This window comes from Heteronotia binoei, chromosome 9, assembly GCF_032191835.1.
Source record: "Heteronotia binoei isolate CCM8104 ecotype False Entrance Well chromosome 9, APGP_CSIRO_Hbin_v1, whole genome shotgun sequence".
Lineage (NCBI taxonomy): Eukaryota > Metazoa > Chordata > Lepidosauria > Squamata > Gekkonidae > Heteronotia > Heteronotia binoei.
This window is the reverse complement of record NC_083231.1, coordinates 59,471,939-59,499,182: the sequence shown is the minus strand read 5'-3', so window position 1 is coordinate 59,499,182 and position 27,244 is coordinate 59,471,939. Positions and strand designations below refer to the sequence as shown.

The window sequence follows — 27,244 nt, the reverse complement described above, 5'->3', positions numbered from 1 at the left end:
ACACATTTGTTGTAGGGTGAGAGAGTTAAAAATAAATTACCCAACTACAGAAATATACACATGAGTTTTTGTAAAATACACAATTAAACATTTCTTGTAAACCCACTGATTATTTTTCATATTAAAATCCCAGCAAAGCACGAATTAAAGAAATAGCATCTAAATACACATTTGTAGCAATTTAGAAGTTGGTTGCACCCTTGGTTCTGCATTATAGATTGGGGGTGGGGTAAGTGTCACAGGCTGTATTCTAGAAGTGTTGTTCATACAGGACTCTTTTTTGCCATGTAGTGCCTGTTTTTATGAATCCTAATTCAGCACTAGAAGTCAAACAGATGTTAAACTATTTTGCTTCTATGACAAAGGAATGGTGCATTTGCACACCATGCATGTATGTCATCACGCCAACTTTATGAGAAAACCCATTAATCTTATTCCAGAAGAATATCTGAGGTGATAGGGCTTTCAAAAGGAAAGAGAGAACTTGTACTACACTGTTCTGCTTAACTTTCAAGCTCTTTGGCTCACTCTGCTGTGCCCCACCTTCATTGTTGTAGAAGTCTGTATTAAAGGAACTTTTAGTAACACAGCTTACCTAGCACTATGAAAGAAGAAGTTCACCAAAAGGCAATGGTAATGTAGTAATTACAATATATTAGAGGGATTTCACTTGTCACTGAAAATTACCATAGGTTGTGGCAAAATAATAAGGTAATAATAACATCTAATAACATTAGGTAATTTACACAGTAATTGGAGGAAGACAGTATGAATGGAAATGGGATCACCTTTCACAATACTAGACAGTAAGAGGTATGTGAAAGTGGTTGGAACCTTTACACTTATCCCTGTTTAATGTTAAGGGAAAGCAAACGCAGGTCATCATCAGAACAGAACTGACATACGAACCACAGAGGATGCAATCATCACATACTATCCAACAAAAAAGCAATAATTGTATTACTTATTTGACCCATGGGGCCCTATGTCCACACTGGAATCGGTAGGACTTAATTATAAGTAGAATTGGACCACATTTATGGTAATCATTGCCATAGGCTTAAACGACACAGTCGGCTAAGGTTGTTTACAACGCCAGTTGCACAGCAGGTTTTTCTTCCACAAACCACGCAGCAACTATAGCTGGATGCAAAACGTTTGCACATTTTATTTATCGCGCCACATCCTGTATTCAAAATGTTCTAATTCAGGTTGCAGGAGATGCAGAGAGCATGGCACTGATCAGTTATGCACACTTGGAAGTAATGAGAGCAAACGCAGGATCGGAAAAATCCCGGGACGCGCGCAGGCCACCAACGCATAGGATGGCAACAAGCGAAGATGCCACTGGGCAGGAAAAGATGGCACAGCGTCCAGTCTCGGCACTTCCTGCCGCCTGGGCTCGTCGCTGCTGGTTCGCCCTTGCCCGACCGGTCCCATCAGTGACGGGGCCGAACTGGCAGGGAAGCAGCCGCAGCTCTGCACGACTGGCCCCTGCCCTCCATGAGGTGCAGCATGTACGCGGAAATCAGGACGCATAGCCCAGGAGAAGTGCAAGAATGCTGCTGGCTAGCATAGACAGGGAACTGAGGGAAGCAAACCTACAACCGAAAACAAATGCACATCCACCAGACTCGTCAGTCACCTCAGCGATCTTTCCGAGCGGGATCGGCAGCCACCGGCTCAATGGAGAGCTCAGAATCTTTAGCAGAAATTTAATGCCGCCATTTTAAAGTAGGGCGATGGGAAGTTGAAGCATCGCGAGAAACGGAAACGGGTCCGCGTCCGGAGCATGAACAGGATTAGTGCCGAAAGCAAAAGGCTCAGCCAAAGCTGTCTCTTGACCTAAATGCTTCGGCTGACACTAGATCCACCCTGGCCTCATCTCCCCACCCACCCCTCTCCCGTTTGCGTGTGCGCAAACGACACACACAAACTTCTTTCCCTCCCCACCTAGGAAAGTTTGCGCATGAGCAGAAAGGAAGCTAAGCCTCTCCTGCCCTTACTTCGTGGCCTCCTACTCTGTTGTTTGAATTTCTTGGGTGCCACACATACGAGCAGTAAATGCAAAGTGGGACTTCCTTCTACTCCGATTTCTCCTACATCTTCAGCATCAGCAATTGTTGACCATAAAATAAGTAACAGTACATCATTGTGCTGTGTGAACAACATATCCATTTCTTAGCCAGAAAGGAAATATACTCATATCCCACCCCGCGCAAGTAAACCAAGTTTGAGGACAGGAACAGGCAATTTAAAGCAGGAAAACTAGCTGAGTGTAATGAGTTCAGTAGTTACTTCTCCCTCTTCCTGGCCTCCATTTAAAAATTGCAACCCGTAACTATTTTCCATTTTAAAAGATGGCCAAGAAAACACGACAGAGTTCTGCTTTCAGGTAGCTTTAACCCCAAAGATTTTTTGAAATAAAGCTTGCTTCAATGCAAGGTGTAAGGGTCTCCCAATATTTAAGATATGTTCCTCCTCAATGAGACATTTGAGGCTACCTTAGTATCAACCACCCAAACTTTCTCGTAGGTTTTATTGGCGGGATGGGGGTCTCAAGTTCTGATAGGGAATTGCTGGAAATCAATTGGTGGGGATAAGGTGCGACTTGACTTTTGTTCTCTCTTACAGTCCTAAGATCATGCAACCACATTTTAGTGGAAAACTAACCCATCTAGATATTTTTAAGGCAATAATTTAAACCAGGGGTGTCAAACTCATCTGTTATGAGGGCCAGATCTGACATAAAAGACCTTTTTGGGCTGGGCCATGTCAGGTTGGGCCAGGCCATGTCGAGCCAGCCATGTGTATACCTATTTAAGATTAGGTAGCAGAGATATAAACTTTATAAAGGACACAGACAAACACAAATATTTTTTTAAATAAAACTTAAAACATGCTTAAAACATTAGCACTCGGACTTAAAGGTGCTTTGTTTGTATTTCTCCCCTGGGATCCAGGGAATGGGGCAAAAGAAGCTTTGGCTCTTTCCTTCCTTCCCCAGGGGACCAGCAGGGGGAGGAGCCTCAGCCAAAAGAAGGAAGACAGGCTTGGCTCAGTAGCTCTGCTCTGCGATTGAGAAAGCCTGGCAAAACAAGCTCTGCCTCTCCCCCTTCTAGGGTTGCCAATCCCCAGGTGGGGGCAGGGGATCCCCCAGTTTGGAGACCCTCTCCCTGCTTCAGGGTCATCAGAAAGTGGGGGGGAGGGGAGGGAAATGTCTGCTGGGAACTCTGCTATTCCCTATGGAGATTTATTCCCATAGAAAATCATGGAGAATTGATCTGCGGGTATCTGGGGGGGGGCTGTTTTTTGGGGTAGAGGCACCAAATTTTCAGTATAGCATCTAGTGCCTCTCCCCAAAATACCCCCCAAGTTTCAAAAAGATTGGACCAGGGGGTCCAATTCTGTGAGCCCCAAAAGAAGGTGCCCCTATCCTTCATTATTTCCTATGGAAGAAAGGAATTGAAAAGGTGTGCTGTCCCTTTAAATGTGATGGCCAGAACTCACTTTGGAGTTCAATTATGCTTGTCACAGCCTTGATCTTGGCTCCACCCCCAAAGTCTCCTGGATCCACCCCCAAAGTCCCCAGATATTTCTTGAATTGGACTTGGCAACCCTACCCCCTTCTTCCCCAAGCCTCAGCCAATTGAGAAAACAGAGGTTTTGCTCTGTAGCTCCTGTGTGATTGAGTAAGCCTTGCAAAGCAAGCTGTTATGCAGAAGGAATCTAGAGTCAGGGAGAAGGAAGCAGATGACAGCAAGTTGTTCAGGGGCCTGATAGGAACCCGTGTGTGTGTGTGTGTGTGTGTGTGTGTGTGTGATTCGGTGCCCGGGGGCCATATGTTTGACACACCTGATTTAAACTTTTCAATTTCGATTAATTTTCCATTGCTGAATATGTCAGATTGCCATTACTGGTTGCCAATTCTGTTTGGCATTCTTATTGAGTTGTCTTTGCTATTTATGTGTTCTATTTTGTGGAGTTGTTCTATTAATAATAATGATTTTCCTGGTTTGGGGATGTTTTATTGCAGGTTGAAGTTTCTCTGAAAATAAAGGGTTTAAAAAAAAAATTAAACACATCTATATCTCCTTCTACCCAATCAGTGTCACCAAGGCAATGATATTTACTGACTTCAATATGTCTGAGGATAGACCAAAGGAAATTTTCTTGAAGGACAAACAAAAAGCAGTCTTGTGGCTGTTTAATCAAATGTATGAACTGTGTGTTCGATTGGCAAATGTAAATATATGGAGTCACAGAAAGGAAAAATTGTAACCAGTGGGGTGAAAAGGCCATGGAACACAAGCAGCATGATTTGTGACATGAAATACCACAGCCGTTTCCTCTTTTCTTTTATGAACTTTATATCCCACTATTTACATTTTTCCTCCCTGTTCCCTGCCCCCAAAGCTGCCAACTGAGGACACTCGAGAAGCGCGCTCTGGCCCATGTAAGCTTAAACCAAAATATTTCCTTTAGATGCAACGAGGCTCCTTCTATTTGGGGGAGGGCAGAGGCTGAACGGGTAACCGGCAAGGCTACGGAATGTAGTATGAAATAAGAAGCAGCTTCTGCCTCTGCTGGGCCCTACCCTAGCCTTACCCATCGGAGCGTGAGAAGCACAAGACCCTGGGAGGAGCCGCCAGGGAAAAGGCCAGAGCGGGCTGGGTCGCCAGTGGGAATAATGGGAGGCGGGCCGGCCGAGGTGGAAAAGAAGGCCGGCCTTGGGTGGGGGCTCAAGGAGGCGGGCTTGGGCTTTCTCGGGCGGAGCTGCCTCTCTGGCTGGGACTGGCTGGGCGCCTTGGGGGCCGCGGCGGCGCGGCTTCTAGTCCCCCTTTCTCGCGTTTCCCGCCTTAGCCGGGTCGAGGCTTGAGACTTCCCAGTGGAGTCCGCTTGGTGGCCCTGCCTGCGCCTCGATCAACGGCACGGCGCCCACGAGACTGTCCCACTAGCTGCCCTGTCGGAGGCGAGGTACTTCGCTGCTTTCCTCATTCCTTTCCTTCTGCTGCTCTTTGGCAACCGGATCCCATGCTGGGCTTTGGGAAGAGCTGCGCTGCTCTGCCGCCTCCTTCGCCCTGGTGAGGCGCTGTGGGGAGCCGCTCTGGTCGGAAGGAGGAGACAGCGCCTGGCTCCTGCGGGTTTCGGGCCGGTGCCCTGCTGCGGTAGCCCCCCACCGGAGCTGCAGCCATGGGGCTGCAGCCCTTGGAGTTCAGCGATTGCTACCTGGACAGCCCCTGGTTCCGTGAGAGGATCCGAGCGCACGAAGCGGAGCTGGAAAAAACCAACAAGTTCATCAAGGAGCTGATCAAGGATGGCAAGAGCCTCATCGTCGCCACCAAGAGTGAGTCAAGGCTGGGGAGGAGGCGGGGATGGAGGGCGGCAGTCAGTCCCCCTCGGACATACTGCCAGAGCCTCGCCTGCCCCTACAAGGTCTGCGGGCGCAGCTGCCTCCCGAGGCGCAAAAGGCAACTGGGCTGGCGGCAGAGCAGAAAGGGCGGCCAGCGGCGCCTCTTGCAAACACTTGAGGGGCTCCGAGGTGTCAAGCGGGAAAGCAGCATCGGCGAAAGCGGCCGAGTCGCCCCTTTGAGGAGAAGGGGAGCAAGTCTTTCCTGTCAAGTGAACTTCTTGACTGTGTGCCTTCGTTATCCTGGGGTTGAAATGTTTGAACATCCCTTTCTTTTTAAACTTAATACGAGGGCTGCTGCCAGCACAGAAAAAAAATATTGTAGGCGGCCCTCTTGGGGTACAGAAATGTCCACAGTACAACACGAGTGAAGTATTTTTTTTTAAAAAATCAAGGTTGTCTAGACCACCAGCCCCCAATCCACTTACGGATTCCCCATTTCAAGGATCCTACACATTTATCAGTACGATTTTGAGTAGACCTGTTTGCATTGTAAGACAGGTATGCTTCTGTCCTCTGGTGCCACTGCCCCTCTCCTCAGGCACCCATTGTGACACCCTCCCCCCCCCTTTGTACCCCTAGTTTATCCCTCCTGATGGCCTTGTTTTTGTTAAGATTTACCAAAACTTCACAAAATTATGAGCAAGCTTTGGAGTTTCTCAGAATGCATTCTTGTTAATTTGCGGTAGTGAAGGCCTAGCAAAAAGGTATTGCGTTGGATTAAATAAATATTTGTAGACTGTTCAATTAGATTGGCTCATTATTATTATTTTTAAAAAGCACCAGTAGTTTTATTTTTTTTTAGGAGATGAGTGTCTTTGTCACAGTAAGCATCACCTTAGAAGAGGCATTCATTCTTAGAGAGAAAGGGAATCCCTTTTTTTTTCAGAGAGAGCTTGGCATCTGCAGCTTTTAAGCAGTGTGCTGCATAAGTGTTTTATTTAACGAGTGATGCTCAAATAGGGCAGTTAAAAAAAATAAAAAGGCAGTCTTGGTTTCAATGAGCAGTAATTCTTCAAAGGACAGAACTTGAAAAAGTTGCTGCCCTGGTTAATAATGATAATAATGATTGCCATTGAACTTTGAGAGACCCTTTGGAGTTTTCAGAAAAGAGACTTCCTGTTGACAGCAGTTCACCTTTGCATACTACCTTAGCTTTTTGTGGCATCAATGATAGCTGGAAAATTTTCACAATGACTCTTTGAAGCCCTTCATATTTTTGAGGTCTCTCAGAGTGTTTTATGAAGTTTTCGATTGTCATTTAGGCCTTTAGTAACCAGACAGTTCTTTCTGAGGTTGACATGTATGCAAAATGTGGTTTCATTATGGGTTCTGTGGCTTATCTTTGCATTTCTGTTCTCCAGTGGGCTTGAAATGTCACTGATTTAAGTAGAATCTTTGGCATGCATGTGTAAAAAACCTTGCTGGACTTAAGAGTGTGTTGGTTGCAAACACATCTGTTTAGTTTATTAAAATATCTATATATTCGCCTTTCTTCCACATATCCCTTGATCAAAGGCAAGGAAAAACAATGTAAAACAATATAAACAGTTTTATTAAACACTAAAACAATTTATACCTCAGCTAGCAGAATATCCCCTGTTTATCCAGGTATTAGGTACCCCTAAAGCTCTCTGGGACAGCTTTATTTTCCAGCCTTGATGGAAACACAGGGAGCTGGAAGCCCCCTCCCCCTTTTTCTTGAAGGCTTTTATATTGGCATGGGGCAACCACTGAAAAAGCTGTGGCAGAACATGTTTTAGACAACTGATGGGGAGGGGAGATACAGACTGATAACAGACCTTGAGAGATCCTCATGGGAACATGCAGGGAACAGCATTCCTTTAAGTATGTGGGCCTTGGGTCATGAAGGGCTTTAAATGTGAGCATCAGCACCTTGAATTGGACCCAGAAACTAACCAGCACCAGACTTAGAAGGAATTTAAGCTGATAAATTGAGCTCAGAACAGTGCAGTCCTAAACAGAGTTCTACTCTTCTAAGAGCCAAACTAGATGTGACCACAATTGCCATTTTAGAGAAATAAAAATTACAGTGGTACAGCAGCAATAAGCAATCTTGTCCCTGCCCAGTGTCTCTTAAAGTGCCAACACAGCTAGTTTTGGCACTTTAAAAGGTGTGTGTGTAAGGGGGGAACAAGATCCAACTAGCTTTTGTGTTAGAGCAAAAGGAAAGGGGAGTACCCTTTGATAAGAAAACAAGCCCATGCTGAAGATCATGGGACCTGTTGTATGAGAATTTACACCAATATGGTTGCATTGAGTTGCAGCACTGTTGTGTTGTGTTGAAATAATGCATCACAACTCATAATCCTGCGTCTCGTCACTATTTGCCATGCTATCTATAGAGCTGAGCTCTAAATCAACTAAAAAGATGGACTGGATTGAAAACAAATGTCACCTATAGCATAATGCTGTGTGTTATACGCCATCAAGTCACTTTTGACTTATGGTAACCCTATGTATCATTGACCAGCAAAACATCCTATAATTGATGTCTGTAGTTTCCTTTATTGAGTCAGTCCATTTCATATTGGATCTTCCCTGTAAAACTATTCTCCAACAACACTGCATTTCAAATGAATCAGTTTTCTTCCTGTCAGTTTTCTTCATTGTCCAGCTATCACATCCATACATAGTAATGGAGAATATAATAGATATGAATTATCTTGGACCCTAGCAACAGGGTTTTTGTTTGCTCTTGAGGGCTTTTTCTAATTCCTTCATGCCTGTTCATCCAAGTTCCAATCTCCTTCTGATTTCTTGGTTGCTGTCTCCCTTCTAGTTGATGATTGAGCCAAATAATAGAAAATCTTTAACCATCTCCATTTCTTCATTGTCAACTTTAAAGTTGTGCAATTCTCCAGTAGTCATTACTTTGTCTCCTTAATGTGCAGCTGTAATCCTGCTTTGGTACTTTCTGCTTTAAATAATCACCAGTAGTTATTTCAAGTCTTCACTATTTTCTGCAAGTAGTGTGGTATCATCAGCATTTCTCATTGTTAATGTTCCTTCCACCAATTTTCACTCCACCTTCATCTGAATCTAATCCAGTTTTCCTAACATGTTCTGCATATAGAATGAACCGACAGGGAGATAATACACCCTCTTTTCTGACATGGGGTGCTTTCACACAGGGACTGTTTGCAAGTGGATTTTGCTATTCTTACACGTTAAAATCCAGTTGCAAAGTGCGTTATTTTGTGTGTGTGAACATAGTTTCCCTATATTTTGCCCTAGTGGTAACCTCTTGTCCAGAGTAAAGGTTGCACATCAAAACAATCAGATGTTGTAACTCATTTCGGTTAAAACCATCCATAGCTTTCCATGATCTATACAGTCAAGAGCTTTTATCTCATCTATGGAACACAAACTGATTTTCTTTTGAAATTCCCTGGAATGCTCCAGTAACTATTGTTACTGAACTGAAAACAGACTTCTGCCATAGCATAACTCTGTTATAAAAACTATTGGGTGATCTCTTATAGTGAAGCTGTTCTGTAAATAATGCAGTACTGTGAGTGAAATGTTTTACAGTCTTTATCTTGCTTGCCTAATGACACTAGAAACATTTGGTCATATAATAAGGTGTATGCATGTGTTTGAAGCTTTGAAACTTTTCTCACTTCTATCTCTTTGGTAATTGTTGCAATTGCTTTGTTTTTGTATTAAATTAAAACAAACTTAACTAACTGTTAGCAGATTACTTTTTTCCATTTTGACCATATCCTTAATGAGTTTGATTTGGCTAAACTCTTGTAATGATTGCTGCCTAGAGATAATTGAGATCTTTTTGGTATGTCATATTACTGCATGGTGTACTCCTCTAGCTTCTGCCTGAAATCTCATCTGTAATTTTATCACTTACAGATTTTTCTTCTTAAAGTGGAAAGAACCTATGACATGTCCCTGAATATCCATTACACTCTCTATGTACAAGGCTCATCCCCCCCCCCCATGACATTTCCTTTTTATCAGCATCATAACTATATAACAGGGGTGGCCCAACTGCAGCTCAGGAGCCACATGTGGCTCTTTCACACACATAAGCCAAGACAGTGTCTCCTAAGGCCCCAGCACCCTGTTGGCTAACTTAGAGAAGGCATTTGTCTCTTTAAAACATTTAGCCAAGCCAAGCCAGCTTTCTTTACACCTCCCCCATCTATTTCCTTCTTTCCTTCCTTTCTCTATCTCAAATATCTAAAGTCAGTGTCTTGCAGCTCTCAAACATCTGACATTTATGCCATGTGGCTCTTACGTTAAGCAAGTCTGGCCACCTCTGCTATAAACTAATATTCATAATAGATCTGGGAAAAGCAATTAATGTTCTGTGGACAATAAAAGCAATGTTTAGTAGTAGTGTAAATACTTTTCTTATTCCTCTTGGTTCTTCATTGATTGTAACTGGCTTTTGCAGTGTTGCTGAATTTTTTCTTTTTTGCATTTCTTTATATTTTGCCTCCAAATCAAAGTCTGTCTTTGAGGTGCTGAAGTGGTGTAGTGTATCTTAAAATGAGGGGCTAAGATCTCAAGTATGCTTGGCATCCTTAGTCCAGATGTATGCACAAGCTCTTCCCTTATTTTTTGAAAAATCAAGCATGAAACTATTTTACAAAACTAGTGACACTGGAAAAAGCCATAGTCAAATGTGATTCTGTAAATATGACTAGCATCTTAGGATGATTTTTGAAAATATTAATGAAGAAATTTTCCCCCCTTGCAGCCAACACATTCAGAGTACTTAGATGTGAATGAAAACATTGTAAAAAGTTTTTTAAAAATCCTATTCAGGGAGTGAATAGCAAAGCAACCATAAGCAATGCTTTACTATGATTTGGTGATTAAATATCTTTTAAAAAACTATATATATTTCTTAAAACACAACTTCAGTTAATAAATCAAATACCTTTAATGGCATAAGTATTAAAAGATACATTGCAGCATACACTTCCAGTGATTAAAATTCATCCAAAAAAGTACAATTCATATAAAAAGCCTATATCTAAGAACAACTGCTTCTGCTAAACGTCAGTTAATAATAATTATATTTTGTTAACAAACATTTATCAAACATAAATTTTAGAGCTATCTACAATTCAATAGGATGTGTATGAAGGAAATGTTAAGCCATATATTTTGGGTGGATTTTTTTTTTTAAATTTTGTTCCACCGCAGGTAGCACAGAAACTACGGCTTAGTTTTTGTTGTACAGCTTCTAGGAACGGAATGATTTCCAGCAGTGGAGTGCAACTTTCTCTCCTCTTCCTCTCACTCGAACCTAAAGTGCCCCCTGAAATGCCACTGTTAGGTGGAGGTTCCTTTTTCCCTAGGAGCAGCATTTTGAATGGCATTTTATACTGTGCTGGAAGGGGAGGAGGTGAGAAAGTTGTGCTCTTGCTGTGTTGGCAAAAATCTTTGCATTCCCAGAAATATTCTTGCTGATCCAAGCTTGTATTTGTCCTTAATGCTATATAGTTCCAGTGGAACTGATGCTAGAGTTGGAAGGGACATCTAGTCCAACACCCTGCACAATGCAGAAAATTCACAAATACCTCCCTCTAAGTTCACAGAATCAGCATTGCTGTCAGATGACCATCTAGCTTCTGCTTAAAAACCTCCAAAGAAGATGAGGCTGCTTTGGCGGGGAGGGCGGGATATAAATATGAAAAATAAATAAATAAATAAATAAATAAATAAATGAACTCATCACCTCCTGAGGAAGCCTGTTCCACTGAGGAACCTCTCTGACTTTCAGGAGGTTTTTCTCCTAATGTTTAGCTGAAAACTCTTATGATTTAGTTTCAACGCGTTGTTTCTGGTCCAACCTTTTGGGACAACAGAAAACAACTTTGCACCATCCCCTATATGACAGCCCTTCAGGAGCTTGAAGATGGTGACCATATTACCGCTCAGTTGTCTCCTCTCCAGGCTAAACATACCCAGCTTCTACAGACATTCCTTATAGAATTTCGTCCCCAGACCCTTCACCATCTTCATTGCCTCCCTTTGGACATGTTCTAGATTGTCTATATCCTTCTTAAATTGTGGTGCCCAAAACTGAACACAATATGTGAGGTCTAACCAGAGCAGAGTAAAGTGATACCATCACTTCATGTGATCTGGACACTATACATCTGTTGATGCAGCCCCAAATCACATTTGCCTTTTTAGCTACCGCATCACACTGTTGACTCAGTGCAGGGGTCATTTTGTAGAAAAATAGGTGGTGAAGCTCATCCAGGGATTGTTATGCAGCTGCACATATTCAATGGACAAGGAGGTGGAACTCTCAGAAGGTGGAGGTGGAACACTCAGAAAGGTTCAGGAGCTGTGCTCCTGTGAGCTCCCACTGAATCCGAGGCCTGACTTGGTATATGGTCCACTAAGACCCCTAGATCCTTTTTGCACATACTACTGCCAAGACTGCTTTGTATAACATTTCGACATCAAAAGCACATACTTCTTGCACCAAGGTGCTTGATCCTAAGTATTTTTATTTGGTGTAAATACTAGTGTGTTCAGTAGAGCCTGCTCCCAAATAAAAGTGCATGGGATTGCAGCCTCAGTCCCTCTGAAGAAGTTAGGTTTAACATGGTAGCATGCTCTGTGGTCCATGCTGAGAGTGAGTTACTGAAAAACTCAGAGTAAAATAGTAAGTAGACTGCTACCATGTTTTACTAGGCAACACAGAAGCACACATTCCGTTTGAAACTTGCAGCAAAGAAGCTGGATTCCATTTTGAATTTAAAAAACACACTTAAGAGTCTGGTTTTCTGGTAATTCAGCTTTTGAGAGGGATAGGAAATAGGAAGTGGGAAAGTGTTTGGTTTTGCAAACTCACAGAATTTATAAACACTTCTAGTCACTTGGTCTGTTATTGCTAAAGCAAATGGTGCTGAAATAAAATTAATGTGAGATGACACACTTTATTGTGAATGTACATTGAACATTTATTTTAACATGCAGCACATTAGTTGCATGACTATTACTGCAAATATTATTTATTTTACTCAATTTTTACCCCATCTTAGTTATCCATTACTGAAAATATCTTTTTAAAAACTTAATTTATACCCCACCTTTCTCCCGAATGGTGACATAAAACAACTCATATTATTTTCCTCTCCTCTATTTTTATCCTCATAATCCTGTGAAGTAGATTAGGTTGAGTTGTGTATCTGGCCAAAGGTCACCCAGCCAACTTACATGGCCAGGTGGAGATTTGAACCTGGGTCTCCCAGATCTGGTCAGACACTCTAGCCACTACACAGCACTGGCTCTCAAAATATTCTTTCCCATCAGTTTACAGTATTAAGTCAGACGTATTGTAGCCTTACTCCAGCTAAATTTAGACATTCATATCAATGGAACAAATTAGTTGTGATTAAGTGTTACTGCTGTCACGAAATGACTGTAGTCCTAGGTAAAGTTGCTTCGAATTAAATGGAACTTACATTGAATTAAATGGAATTTACATCAAATTAAATGGAATTACATTTAACTTATATTGAATTAAATGGAATTAATTTTAAAAAGAAAAGATGCCTAGGATTGGTCTTGAATGACTAGCTAGGTTTGAGCCCAAAGTCTTTATGCATTTATTTGAGTGGTTTGGAAAAAGAGTCTACAATCTTTTGCAATTAGGGAAAAATGTTACAGCATTTCTGTTTTGTTTGGCAGTGTTGTTCAAGAAAAAATGAGCTGAATAGAATTATGTATGTTTAATAAGAAAGCCATCTTGGTAGCCTTTCAGTCTTTCCTAACTTACATCTTCCTTGAGTTAGTAAAACAAGCAGCAAGAAATGATTAACCAGCAGAATAGAGTGACCATTAACTCAGTATTCTGTTACTTTATCCATTTTAAGGAGATCTGGTAACCATCTTTATTTGGAATAAGGAGTCCCAGCAGTTTCAACTGACTTTAGCAGTTGACCATGGCCATAAGCCAAGACAGTGTCTCCTAAACATAGCACCACACAATATGAACTAGCTCTGACAGTCCTCCCAAGCCTGGAGCTGGGAAATCATCACCATAGTTGTGCTGTGCTTCTCAAGCGCTTCACATACCTATGGAAGTATGGTGCGACTCCAGTAACGCCTGGACTTCCTCCCAAGCTTGGAGCTGGGGACGATCTTCAAGCTATAGGGAAGAACTGAGACTTGTTTGTCTTGCTCTGGCAAGTGTGTTTACGGCATTGTGGTAATGTTGCATTGTTTGGGGACTACTTAAGAGATAAAGTTCTACCAAAGTGCTCAATGGCAATAGTAATTACTATACAGTACCAGGCTTATAATGAACAACTCTCTTCCAAGATATGAGAATATTGAAATAGATGTATATGTGCCTACATACTTTTTTAAAAGATAATTTTCAGAGGTAGATATATGTGAATGTGATTCAGCATCTGTATGTTTGATGAGAAACAAGCGCTTCTCCAAGAGATATACGGAGACACTGTGTTTCAAATAAACTTCATCTTAGCAGAGACTGGCTGCTTTCACACATATTGGATAATGATTAAAATACGCTTTAGCAATCATTTGCAACTGGATTTTCCTGTGTGAAAGCAGCAGAAGTGTGCATTGTTTGGCAAGATATTTAACTTATGATTTGTAAAAGGCAATAACAACATTATTAGTGGTGGTGGAAAATGCTGTCAAGTCACAGCTGACTTATGGTGATGTCTACAGTTATTTTCCTACATGGAAAATCTTAAGAGCAGCCACTTTTATGTAACTGAATCCTGAATGGAATGTGGCAGAATATGATTTTAAGTTGCTACCATCAATTAGGGAGGACCTCTGATCATTAGTATTTCTTACAGAAAAATCTGTGTAACTGTTATCTTAGTTTGTTCATGCTCAAATACTGATAGGTGTATGGTTCTTGTTTGGTGTGAAGGTTTTTGTTTGAGAAAGCCCTGTGTTAGAATATGAGGGTACCTTGTAATATATAGTGTTTGAGGTTGCACTTGACGATACATTGAAGATTTTCAACCTTCATTTTTTAAAAAAAAGTCAACCAAATATTCCTTTTGATAGTTTGAAACTTTTTGATGAAGGCTAATAAACCAGAAAGGACCAAGTCTGTGCTTCATGTCATATCTCCAGTAAAACTTCTGTCTGCCATGCTCCCTACCTCCCCCAGCCCAGAGGAAATAATCTAGATAGGAGGTAGTCCCAATCAAGGAGATAAAGGGTTTCTTTTGTTAATGAAATCTGTAGTTTAACAACTGAGGAATGTGAAGAATGCCTATAATAAAAAAGGATTCTGATTAGAAGCGGATATGTAACAGATTCTTTCCCTAGGCTACCGTATAGAGGTGATTAACACACTTTCCTTAACAATTTTGCAATACTGGATTAATAACTATATAAAACCAAATTTTATTCTAATATCTCTCTATTGATTTACTCTAAAGACAAATTTTTATATTTATTAGACTCAAGGCTTTTGTTTTGGGAAAAGCCCAGCAGGAACTTATTTGCACATTAGGCCACACCCTCTGACATCTCCATTGTTTTGCACAGGGCTTTTTGTAGAAAAAGCCCAGCAGGAACTCATTTGCATATTAGGTCACACCTGATGCCAACCAGGCGGAACTGCATTCCTGTGCGTTCCTGTTCAAAAAAAGCCCTGATTAGACTTATTTTTTTCCTGTAGTTTTGTAATTTTGAGCTTTGCTAGGTTATTAAAATTGTTGCATGGAACTAGTAGTAATGTGAGTTCAGATGAGCATACTTCTGAATTTTTAAATATGCTTGATTTATCTTAAAAGTGTGTGTGATAGAATATTTGCAATGCAATCCTATGAAGATAGTTCTGCAGTCTAAATATGTTTACTTCAATAGGCTTAGGCTTGAATAACCTTTATTTTCTTTATTTGTATACGTTTTAACTCTGATGTTATTCAAGGAAGTCAGGGCAGTGTACATAATTTTCCCTTCCTCAGTTTTATCCACTGTGAGGTAGGTTAGACTGATGGAGTGACTGGCTCAAGCTTCATGGTTGTGGGAGGATTCAGATGTGGGTATCTTAGATCCCAAGTCCTTTTTTTGTTTAAACAAATAAACAAGTAAAAAAAAAAGCACTGGTATTCATATATAAAGTTTTCCACCAGTTCACTCTTTAGTACTTCTTTTCTGGTAAGTTACTTTCTGGTAAGTTTCCCCCTGCCACACCAAAGCCTTCAAGATCCCAGTCTAACACTCCGACCATTATGTTGGCTCTCAGCATAGAATTACACAGTAAAAAAACCACTTTAAACAAAAGTCCAATTTAAGAAATGAAAAGACTCCAATACCATTTGATTGCTTCTATATTTAATTCTTAACTACTGTTAATGACTAAATCATTGAGATCTAATGAAATCTTAAAACTAAAACTTCTGTATTATGTTGTTGGTGTTGTTGATGCTTGAGTGAGAGTTACATTCAAAAAAGCAAGTTGTGGAATCAAAGCTTTGGCTGGCTGTCCCAGTGTCCCCTCTCACATTTTTGGTGCTATATATTAGGTTACCAAGTTCACCAAAGGGGCATTTTCTATTTTAAGAGCAAGGGATTCTCATACACACTTCCTTTCACAGAGGTTGTTGGAGAACATGTTTGCATACGACTGTGGGAAGCAGTCATATGTTATATGCAGACATTTGTTCAAAGTTGTTCACATGTATTTGATTACCAGGCTGTTTCGGGAATAGTGCAACCTATTCTGGTGGGGTGTTGAAATAGCTCTCATACTTTTACGCCTTCCCCTAGTAAATTCTATGTCCACCTCCACATTTCCCGTTTTCTGGATTCTAATCCTATCATCTGGAAGATGAGATTGCCAAGGAATTCTGATCTCTATCTCCTACTGCCTAGTCAAATTATAAATTTTGCCTTTTTGCCCTTGACATCAGGTCATGCATTCAGTGCAAAAGTGAAGGTGTTGGCTTGAATTACTGTCAGATTTCATTTTAAACAAAGTTACTTTTTTAAAAGAGAGAACATTTTCTCTAAAATGGAAAAAACTCAACAATTTAATTGCTTTTTAAAATGTAATTTTCACTTAAACTGTTCCTCTTTGTAGTACTATCTATTTCATCCCTCCATTAGAATCCCTTTCTACCTTCCAGGTCAAATCCCTCCCCTGCCCATGCCATGACATCAATAAGCTGCTGTTGGCACTGTGTTTCCTATTTATACCCTAATATTTGCTGTTGATAAGTCTTTTTTCTGCAGCTTTTTTTTAAAAAGTTTGTGTTTGTAACATCTGAATAAAAAACTTTTGCATATTCTCCTATGGAGAGGCAAAAAATTATTCGAGACACTAAAAATAAACAAAATGGATATAATGGGAATTATGGGGCACTATAATATACTATTTCCCCCTTATTGCTCCCAGACCTCCCAAGTTGTATGTGCAGCCAAATCCTATGCATACTTTTTTAGTCTTACTATGTCCGACAGAGGTTACTCCCAGTATGTGCTCATGCCTGAACATCCAGGAACTGGGTAGGTTAGACATACAGCTTCTTTATGTAACAGAAGAATAGCCCCTAAGTTAAACTTGGGTAACAGTGTCTCTGTTCAAGGATTTTTAAATTGCTTTGTTGCACCCCCTGTTTCCTTTTCAGAACAATAACATCATAGTTATTTTATATAGTGATGGCCACAAGGATAGACATCTTAAAAAGAGGATTAGGCAGCTAAGACATTCACCTGGAAGACATCTGTTTTGCATTGGCCAGGGCCTTTTCAGCCCTGGCCTTTGCCTGGTGGAACATGCTTCTGGTTTAGATGAGGGCCCTGAAGGATTTATTACATTTCCACAGGACCTGCAACATTCAGATGATGTGGTGGCTGTCCATCGGATACTGGGCTTTCCTGCTTAATTTGCTCTATTTGCCTCAATTGTATTGCCTATACCAACCTGGCACTAGTATCAACTGAGCATGTCTAGAGGAGAGAAATATGCCCCCCTGACATTGTTGCAGCATTCACTGTAGTCAGACTGTATTAGCTGGCATCAGATATTAACTTAAGTAAGTAAAGTAAGTAAGTAAAATTTTATTTGTATCCCGCCCTCCCCCGCCGAAGCAGGCTCAGGGTGGCTAACAACACAATGACCAATGGTACATTAATAAATAGAACAGTAATAAACAACACAATGACCAATGGTACATTAATAAAACAATTACATTAAGAACATTAAAATTGAGCATTAATTTAACCTTAAAAACCAGTTAGTGCATTAATTAAAACAAACCATAACATTATCATTGACGCTATATTCTAGTTAATGCTGATGGCGGATATTTCTTCGTTGTAGAATTATAATTCAGCTGTTCATAAAAGCTAATTTAAAGAGGGTGGTCTTGCAGGCCTGCAACATTCAGATGATGTGATGGATGTCCATCGGATACTGGGCTTTCCTGCTTAATTTGCTCTAATATAATAACTTAAGTATTTAAATATTTATTGGATGAAATAGTTGATGCTTTTATGAATTTCTATTGTTTTATTATGTGATGTGAGCCACCCGTAGCCTGCTTGCAGGATAGGATGGGATAAAAAATAAATAAATAAGCGGAGGGCAGGTCTATCAGTAACTACAAGCCATGTTGTCTGAAGGGAACATCCACATTCAGAGGCAGTAAAACTCTGAATACCAGTGTTAGGAGGCAACATCAGGGGTTGCTTCTTCATAGTAACTGGTTGGCCATTGTATGATACTGCACTAGGTAGACCACTAGTCTGATCCAGTAGTGCTCTTCTTATGTTTTTATTTACATAAGAAAATGAAGACAAGGATAAGTTTAAATTTTAAAAAGAGAAGGAACAGTGTCCTTTAGACATATTTACATTCCAGATCAAAGCTTGAGAGTCATGGAGTAAAAGGACACGTCCTCTTGTGGATCAAAAACTGGCTGAGTAATAGGAAGCAGAGAGTGAGTATAAATGGGCAGTCTTCGCAGTGGAGGACGGTAAGCAGTGGGGTGCCGCAGGGCTTGGTACTGGGTTCATAAATGATTTAGAGTTGGGAGTGAGCAGTGAAGTGGCCAAGTTTGCGGATGATACTAAATTGTTCAGGGTGGTGAGAACCAGAGAGGATTGTGAGGAACTCCGTTGAGGCTGGGTGAGTGGGCGTCAACGTGGCAGATGCGGTTCAATGTGGCCAAGCGCAAAGTAATGCACATTGGGGCCATGAATCCCAGCTACAAATACAAGTTGATGGGGTGTGAACTGGCAGAGACTGACCAAGAGAGAGATCTTGGGGTCGTGGTAGATAACTCACTGAAAATGTCAAGACAGTGTGCGTTTGCAATAAAAAAGGCCAATGCCATGCTGGGAATTATTAGGAAGGGAATTGAAAACAAATCAGCCAGTATCATAATGCCCCTGTATAAATTGATGGTGCGGTCTCATTTGGAGTACTGTGTGCAGTTCTGGTCGCCGCACCTCAAAAAGGATATTATAGCATTGTAGAAAGTCCAGAAAAGGGCAACTAGAATGATTAAAGGGCTGGAACACTTTCCCTGTGAAGAATGGTTGAAACGCTTGGGACTCTTTAGCTTGGAGAAACGTCGACTGCGGGGTGACATGATAGAGGTTTACAAGATAATGCATGGGATGGAGAAAGTAGAGAAAGAAGTACTTTTCTCCCTTTCTCACAATACAAGAACTCGTGGGCATTCGATGAAATTGCTGAGCAGACAGGTTAAAACGGATAAAAGGAAGTACTTCTTCACCCAAAGGGTGATTAACATGTGGAATTCACTGCCACAGGAGGTGGTGGCGGCCACAAGCATAGCCAACCTTCAAGAGGGGTTTAGATAAAAATATGGAGCAGAGGTCCATCAGTGGCTATTAGCCGCAGTGTGTATGTATATATATATATATAAAAATTTTTTTTGCCACTGTGTGACACAGAGTGTTGGACTGGATGGGCCATTGGCCTGATCTAACATGGCTTCTCTTATGTTCTTATGTTTTTACACTTTTGTAAGAAGAAACTATAGTTTAGGGGTGTCAAATGGGTAGCCCACAGGCCGGATCTAGCCCCTGCAGGACTCAGATCCAGCCTGCAAGCAACTGACCTCCCCCCTCTGCTTCTCGGAGTGCCCAAGTGGCACTGGATGGCTGGGTAGGCTGCAGAAGGAGGATGAAGATCTCTCCCCCCTGCGGCTCTTGGGGCACCTGAAAGGCATAGGATGGCTGGACTTCTGTCCTTCTGTAGCCTGCCCAGGCTCAAAAGGAGGACAAAGATCTCTCTCTCTACCACATGTCTCGGAGCACATGAGAGATATGGAATGGCTGAGCTTCCTTCCTCCTTCTGGGCAGGCTGCAGAAGGATGAAGATCTCTCCCCCTACTGTTTCTCTCTTGGAGTGCCCAAAAGGTGCTGGCTGGGCTTCTGTCCTCCTTTTGCTGGCTGCAGAAGGAGGACAAAGATCTTTTCCCCACCTCATGCCTCTCAGAGTGCCATATACCTGGCATTACATTTTATGACTGACACACATGGTCTGGATCGACATGGTGTCATTTATGTCAGATCCGACCCTCATAAGAAACGAGTTTGACACTTCTCATATAGTTTATAGTTTCTGCCCTGATCAAAGTACGTAGAATATTTTATTTTGATTGGGATAAAAGACAGGTTTTCCTTTCTCTTAACTTTTTCCTTCTCTACTTTTCTTTCTTATTTGCCCTTTCTTAGAAGGCTAAAGGCAATATAGGCACCTTTTGGAAAAGCATGTCTATACAGAGTATTTTAAGATTGTGCAGGTCAATATTTCTTTAGAAACTTTTGGTTTCTTCTAATGCAGAATCTGAACTTATGTTACTCTTTTTGGTCTTTCTAATAATTGACTTTTATGCCACAATGCTATTAATTGCTGCTGTCATTGGAATGTTGCTTCCTGAAAACTATTATTAGTTCCATGATTGAGAAAGATGTGAACAGCTGCTGAATTTTCAGATTGAGTCACTAGAGTGGTGGGCCTGTTTGGAATCTCAGAAGTGGTAACTGTAGGACCTTAAGTGGAGCCATGCTGAAAAAGACAGGTGATGATGGTAGTGAATAGAGCCACTTTTTATAGACTTCCCTTGCCTCTGCCTCTTCTCATTGTTCTCTTTTGTTTCACCTTGCCTTCTTGTTGCTAGATGTCTTGAAAGGCATAAATCACAAATGTTGTTAAAGTGTCATTTTAGCACTTCAGGTTGGATTTTTTGTTAATAAAAGGTGTCATCTCTTAAAAAAAAATTTTTTTTGTCCTAAAATGTTGGCTTTATAGCCTTGAAGGTTTTCCTCTCAGGATGTAACAGGCATATCAGTCCACAATGATGTGTTTTAGCCTTCTGAATTACTTAACATTTAAGAATCTGATTTGTATACTCTTGTTATAGATGTCAAATTCCAGTTTATATATAAACATAGCAACTTTTATAATATGCCTTTATATATTACATTGTTCTTTCCGAAGTTTTATTTTGTTTAGTATTGGATTTACATTCTGTTGCTGCATTATTATTGGAAGTTTAAACATTTCCTAAATAGTTATCTGTCTTCCCTCCAATAATTTTTTTTGAGATGGCAGATAATCTTATCCTAATTATTAAGGTGATACTTACTGAATAGGGCAAAATGGCATGTAAATAAAACAGTATTGATGTTTTCGGGGAGGGTGTTCCACATAATAGGGGCTGCCACTGAAAAAGCTCTTGCTCTGGTAGTGGCCAGCCGTTCTTCTTTTGGCCTGGGGATCATAAGGAGATTTTGTGTACTTGATTGAAGTGCTCTCTGAGGCTCACATGGGGAAAGGCGGTCCTGAAGGTAGACAGATCCCAGGCCATGTAGGGCTTTAAAGGTCATAACCAGCACCTTGAAGTGAATCTGGAATGCCATAGGCAACCAGTGCAACAATTTCAACATAGGTTGAATGTGCTCCCATAAAGGTAGCTCCATTAACAACCTAGCTGCCGCATTTTGCACCAGTTGCAGCTTCTGAATCTGCATAAAGGGCAGCCCCATGTAGAGAACATTACAGTAGTCTATTCTCGAGGTGACAGTTGCATGGATCACTGTTGCCAAGTCGCTGCATTCTAGGTATTGGGCCAACTGCCTTATCCGCCTAAGATGATAAAATGTGAATTTGGCAGGCTGCTACCTGGGTCTCCATAGTTAATAGAAGGCTCCAGGAGCACCCCTAGGTTCATGACCCTAGAAGCTGGTGTTAAAGGCGCCCCATCAAAGGTCGGTAGAGGGATCTCCCTTCCCAGACCACCATGGCTTAAGCACAGGACCTCCATCTTTGTTGGATTCAATTTTAATAGACTCTGCTTGAGCCATTTCACTACGGCTTGTCTTATTTGAATATAGTATTTATAATTATTTGAATATAGTAGTTGCAAAAATTATTTGTTACCCTTTAAGGTGCTTTCTTTTTCTTTTAGGTTGTCAAGAAAGACACAATGCTGCCTCTGTGTCCTTCCCAACCCAAAAAGATTGCCAAGCCTGTAAAAGTGGACCACAGACATTTGCAATTTTATTGATTTGCAAATGCTCTGTTTTTTTAAAGTGGGTCACCAAATCAAATTTGGACTTATGAATTATCATACGAAAAAATTTGGGAACCATTGTGTTAATCAGACTGGAATCTAGGAGAATCTAGAACAGGTTGTAATCCCTGCTCTATCTTGGGTCCCTCACACACTCAATGTAACCTGGTGTGGTGATTGTGAGGATAAAATTAAGTAAGGTGGAGAGAATGATGTAAGTCAGTTCTCACTGGGAGAAAAGCAAGACATAAATGTCCAAATAAAATAAATAAATTTGATACTGTCGTTTATTTAGAATGGACCAATGACAAGTGAAGAAACAAGGCTGCCAGTAGCTCCTTGTGCCAGAACTTTGAACTGTACAAGCTTTAAATTCTGTTTATGAGTGTGAAGTTGATTTAGTCAACTATCAAATTAGCATATTTGACATATAAAAAAATATATATTTTTAATGCCATTGTTCTCTAAGAAATACTGCAAATATACCCACTAGTTGAGAGAGACTTGCAAACTGCTATACCTTAAACTGCTTTAGGACATGTATGTTGATTTTTATCACCTGACAGGTGTGGGGGGAACAAAAGTTGAATGAGGAAAACATCTGTAGCAAATAAAAGGAAGTGTGTATGTGTGTGTGTTTACCTATCTGGAATTATCATTCCATTAAAAGTTTTTGTATTTTTGTATAGAATTTAAGAAGAAAAAATAATAATACTTTGCATCATTTTGATAAAAAGTATGCATCCCTTAGTTTTCTTTTTTTAATAAACTGTCAACTAGATGGAAGCCTATACAGGTAGCAATTGCTCAGTACTTAGATCTTGAGATGTGGGGACCAGCCCTCTTGAATTGACAGAATCATATAGCATGAATAGTGACTATGTGCAGATTTATGTCCACCAGCACTGGCAAAGCTTGCATTGAGTATAATGATTTGTTTCACTTTTGACTTAAAACAAGATAGATAAATACGTCTAACAGCCTAACTGGAAGTTCCACAGAGTTTTACTACTACATTTAGCTCAATTTGAGTATGTATAGGATTGCAACATATATTAAGGTTATACAATACTTAAAATGTGTGTGTAACTGAACCTGCATACTTACTTAATTATATCTAAGGCATTTTTGAACTGACACACGTCTTAATATTAAAGATTGCCTACTGCATTACCTGACTAGTGCAGAATTTCATAAATGCACAGGAGACTGTCACGTGCTGGGTAGGCATTACTAAATAATGTAGGATCAGTTGCTGGCTCTAGCTGGCCCTGAGGCATTTGTAAGCTAAGTGTTCATGGGATCCTGCAAAGGATCTTGTCAGACTTGATGTGGTAATTACTTCTGATGTATCTAGGACTTGAAAGTCAGATTTAGGAGTCATATGTCTATGGCATAGATTAATAGTTATGCTGTGTTTTTGGAGATTGAACAGCCAGTCACTTTGCTTAAGGGATGAAAGGAAATTGTACAAAATTATGAAAATCCCTGCAGGAATTGTTCATGTTGGAATATAACAACATACTATGTTTGTTTTAGGATAATTGGCTGCTTGTACCCTGAATTGAAAAGCAAGAGAATCAACCATAAACAAAACATTTTACAGTCAGCATGAAAGTGAGCTTTCATGGGCAAGGGCTGCAGGCAGAATCTGTTACTTTGAACTCATGCCAACTTTGGCAGTAGATTTGGATGCCGATTTATGTGCCATGCACTACAATCAGCAGCCCTTGAAGTATACAGCCACCACTATTTTTCAGCATGTTACAAATTTAGCACATGTGGGATCTGGACATTATTTTGGCTATTGAGGTTCTATGTATTCCTTCTGTGCCAAGATACTTACTTTTAGTATTGTGCAATATAACGGTTTGGAATGTTGTAATGCATAGAGCTTTGGGTGTCATGTCCTAAAACCTATTTTGCTGGCTTAGCAAGTCTAGGAATCAGGCCGCTTATAACCTGAATTTCCGGAGCATATCTAGGTGAGGAATCAAGGAACTAGTCAGTTGGTCTTTATGGTTGTTACCAAAGAATCTGACAAATTATAGAAATTGGATTTATTTTCTATGTGTTCAAATTTTTGAATTTCACAGTCTTCAAGTTCATTGACTTTAGTGGACTTTCTGTTTAGGATTGAACTGTAAGTGTGAAATCTTTCTGCTGTATTTAAGCCCTGACAAGGAATAAGTCTCCCTTCTTCCCTGCCCTACCTTAAAAGAAAAAACTGACAACAATACCAAAGAAGCAGCCATTACATGGCTTTTCCTATCACCTCTTGTCTATCTTTGTCCCTAAGCGAGTGCAAAGTATTTAGAAGAAAACTCCACCTTGTTATCAAACAAGCCCTCTTGCACAGCTGGTTATAAAATCCTCTCAGTCATAATTACTGTTCCATTTCTCAAGAAGCAAGGGAACAAACTGCCAAGAAATTATAGCTTCAATTATCACATTTGCCTGATTCAGAACTTTGGCATGAGTGGTTAAGTACATTCCCTACAATACACTAACTGACACAAACAGCAGTACAATACTCAGTTTTTTCTTTTAAGGTAGGGCAGGGAAGAAGTTCTCAGATTACTCCAAATAGGGCATAGTGTAGTTCTTTAAAGGGTTAAAGGGTTAGTAATCTGAGAAATGAAGGGACAGAGTAGCTCCTGAAAGCCTATAGCAAATTTCTTTGCATTGTTCTTGCTCTTTATGGCAAGAACCTGAATAATGACCTTTTTTCCTGAGCATGCATTACCATTTGTATGTCACCGGTAAGTGGTGTGCAAAATGGTAGCTTGTTCAGTCACAAACTGTTCTTTCCACTCTTTTTCTATATACATTATACAACATGTCCTCTGCAAAGTATATACTGCAATTTCTAATATGCAGAGAGAATTTTCTTCAAAGAAATATAACTAAGTTAGCAATACTTCCAGTGTTGCAGCATGATATTTATTTATTTTGAAGAAACAAATTGATTCACTTGGAAAAATGTTTGCATTCTAAAAAGGCAACGGGGTGGTAGTATCATGGAGAATCAAGGCTAAAACTGCTTTGACTTTTCTCTTCTGGGCGTCAGTGGGCCCCCCAAAACAGCAATCCCCCTGAAAGGAAATTTGGAGGGAATTGGTGAACCCCCTCTTTCCATCCATGGATCCAGACTTTAACTGTGGATTGGACAAAATATTGTTTTATGAATATTGCTTTTTAAGGTAAAAACTGTAAAAAGTTTCTACTATTGTGAGCAACTTATGTGTTTCAAATCTCTATGGAAACATATAGAATAATATGACATGTAGAAAATGTTCTGGTATTTTATTTTTCCTTGAAAAAATCAATTCCTAAAGTTTAATCATTTCATAAAGTTAATAGTCATATTTCATAAAATTATTAATAACTAGGAGTAAGGCCCATTGTGAAGAAAAATACAACGGGCTCTAGAAGGAGGTTCTGGGCGAGTGCCCACTACCCTTGCTGTTTTCCCACCCACCCAAGTGAAAGTATTGACCCTCCCACCTCAAGGGGAGCTGATCTCTGCCATCTAGAGAGCAACTAAATCTGAGTGATCTCCAGGAGGAAATGGCATTGTAACTGTCTGAAGTGCTATCTCTCCAGGCCCCACCCATTAAATCTCCTGACTTCAGATTTCCATTGCCTTTCCCTCCCTGCAGCCTCTACATAGGTAAAGAACAGTCTTCCTTTGCAGTTTGGGGGAGGACCAAAGCAGTTTACATCATTCTCCTCTCCCCCCATGTAATCTGAATAACAACCCTGTGAGACAGATTAGGCTAGAAGTCTGTGACTGGTCTGAAATCACCCAGTCAGCTTCCACAGCAAGAACCTGGGTCTGGTAGAGATCACTCTGAAGTTCTAACTCCCATGCCACAGTGGCTGTCATTGGGTGGCTGTTGCTGAGCAGTAGCAAGCAGTCAGGCGTAGAGTAGCAACCCCCAGGTGGAATCATCCCTTTATCTGCTCCTCTGACTTCAGGTTTCCTTTCCCTTCCTTTCCCTTCCCTGACTTCACCTTTCCCTTCCCTGCTGCTTCTACATAGGAAAAAGACAGTCTTTCTTCACAATGTGGGGGAGACCAAAGCAACTTACATCATTTCCTCTCCTCTCCCCTCTTTGATCTGAACAACAACCCTGTGAGGCAGCTTAGGCTGAAAGTCTGTGACAGATCCAAAATCACCTAGTCAACTTCCACAGCAAGAACCTGGGTCTGGCAGACCTCGCTCTAACTCGTATACCATCCTCAAACTTCACCACAGAATCTCCAGGAACTTCCCACCAACCCGGAAAGGTACTACCAGGATTTTTTTTTTTTTTTTTTTTTTTAGCAGGAACACACAGGAATGCAGTTCCGGCTGGCTTGTTGTCAGGGGGTGTGGCCTAATATGCAAATGAGTTCCCTGCTGGGCTTTTTCTACTAAAAAAGCCCTGGGTACTACTAAAGGCCTCTGGGTGAGTGCCCCTCCCAACCTTACTGTTTTCCCACCTACCCAAGTGAGGGCATTTACTCTCCCCCACCTCAAGGGGAGCTGATCTCTGCCATCTGGATAGCAGTTGTAATTCTGAGTGATCTCCAGCCCTCACCTGGAGACTGGCCACAGTGGTTTCCAGAGGAAAGGCTTCTCCCTCAGAGGCCTGTAGTGATACCTTAGGAATTTTCCACCTACTTGGAAAGGTACCACTAAAGACCTCTGGGCGCGTATCCCCCAACCTTGTTGTCTTCCCACCCACCCAAATTAAGGCATTAATTCCCCCCCCCAACACACACCTCAGGGGGAGGTGATCTCTGCCATCTGGGATTTCCTAACCTGGAGTTGGCAACCCAGCAGCCTCTACATGGGAAAAGGATAGTCTTTCTTCACAGTGTGTGTGGGGGATCAAGCACCTGGGGGTTGGCAACAGTGATTCCTTGGGAGGAAATGGCTGAGAGCATCAAGCAGCTGTCACTGTGAAGAAAGCCATTGCGAGCTTCCCTTTTGCTCCCTCTGTTTAACTGCTGGTGTTGACCTCCACTGCTGTGAATGAACATTCCTTGTCAGTTGAAGAGATATAACTGGTATTGTTTGAGTGACTTAAAGGGAGGAAAGTAGACAGAGAGAATGAAATACAAAAGACAGATATGGAGAAAGAATGAGAAAAAGAACAGAAAGGGGAGGTAGAAAAAGAAAGGGAGAAAGGAGTAAGAGAAAGAAAATGAGAATAAGGAAGATAGACAGGGCCCCGAGGAGAGGCAGTAGTGATTAGTAAGCCCCCAGCAGAGAACTGTCTCCTTC

General features: G+C 40.9%; 2 protein-coding genes across 2 annotated transcripts in view; one reads left to right on the top strand and one right to left on the bottom strand.

Annotated features, from left to right (window-relative positions):
• The window catches only part of PRMT9 (protein arginine methyltransferase 9), a 32,787-nt gene extending 31,086 nt beyond the window's left edge, over positions 1-1,701 (bottom strand). The window contains exon 1 of the mRNA XM_060246669.1: positions 1,646-1,701. The gene's annotated coding sequence lies outside the window, so the exon portion shown is untranslated. The remainder of the gene's footprint in view (positions 1-1,645) is intronic.
• Positions 1,702-4,794: 3,093 nt separating this feature from the next.
• ARHGAP10 (Rho GTPase activating protein 10) overlaps positions 4,795-27,244 on the top strand; it is a 183,960-nt gene continuing 161,510 nt past the window's right edge. Inside the window, exon 1 of the mRNA XM_060246668.1 lies at positions 4,795-5,347. Coding sequence (XP_060102651.1) covers positions 5,194-5,347 — 154 coding nt within the window. The 5' untranslated portion in view covers positions 4,795-5,193. The remainder of the gene's footprint in view (positions 5,348-27,244) is intronic.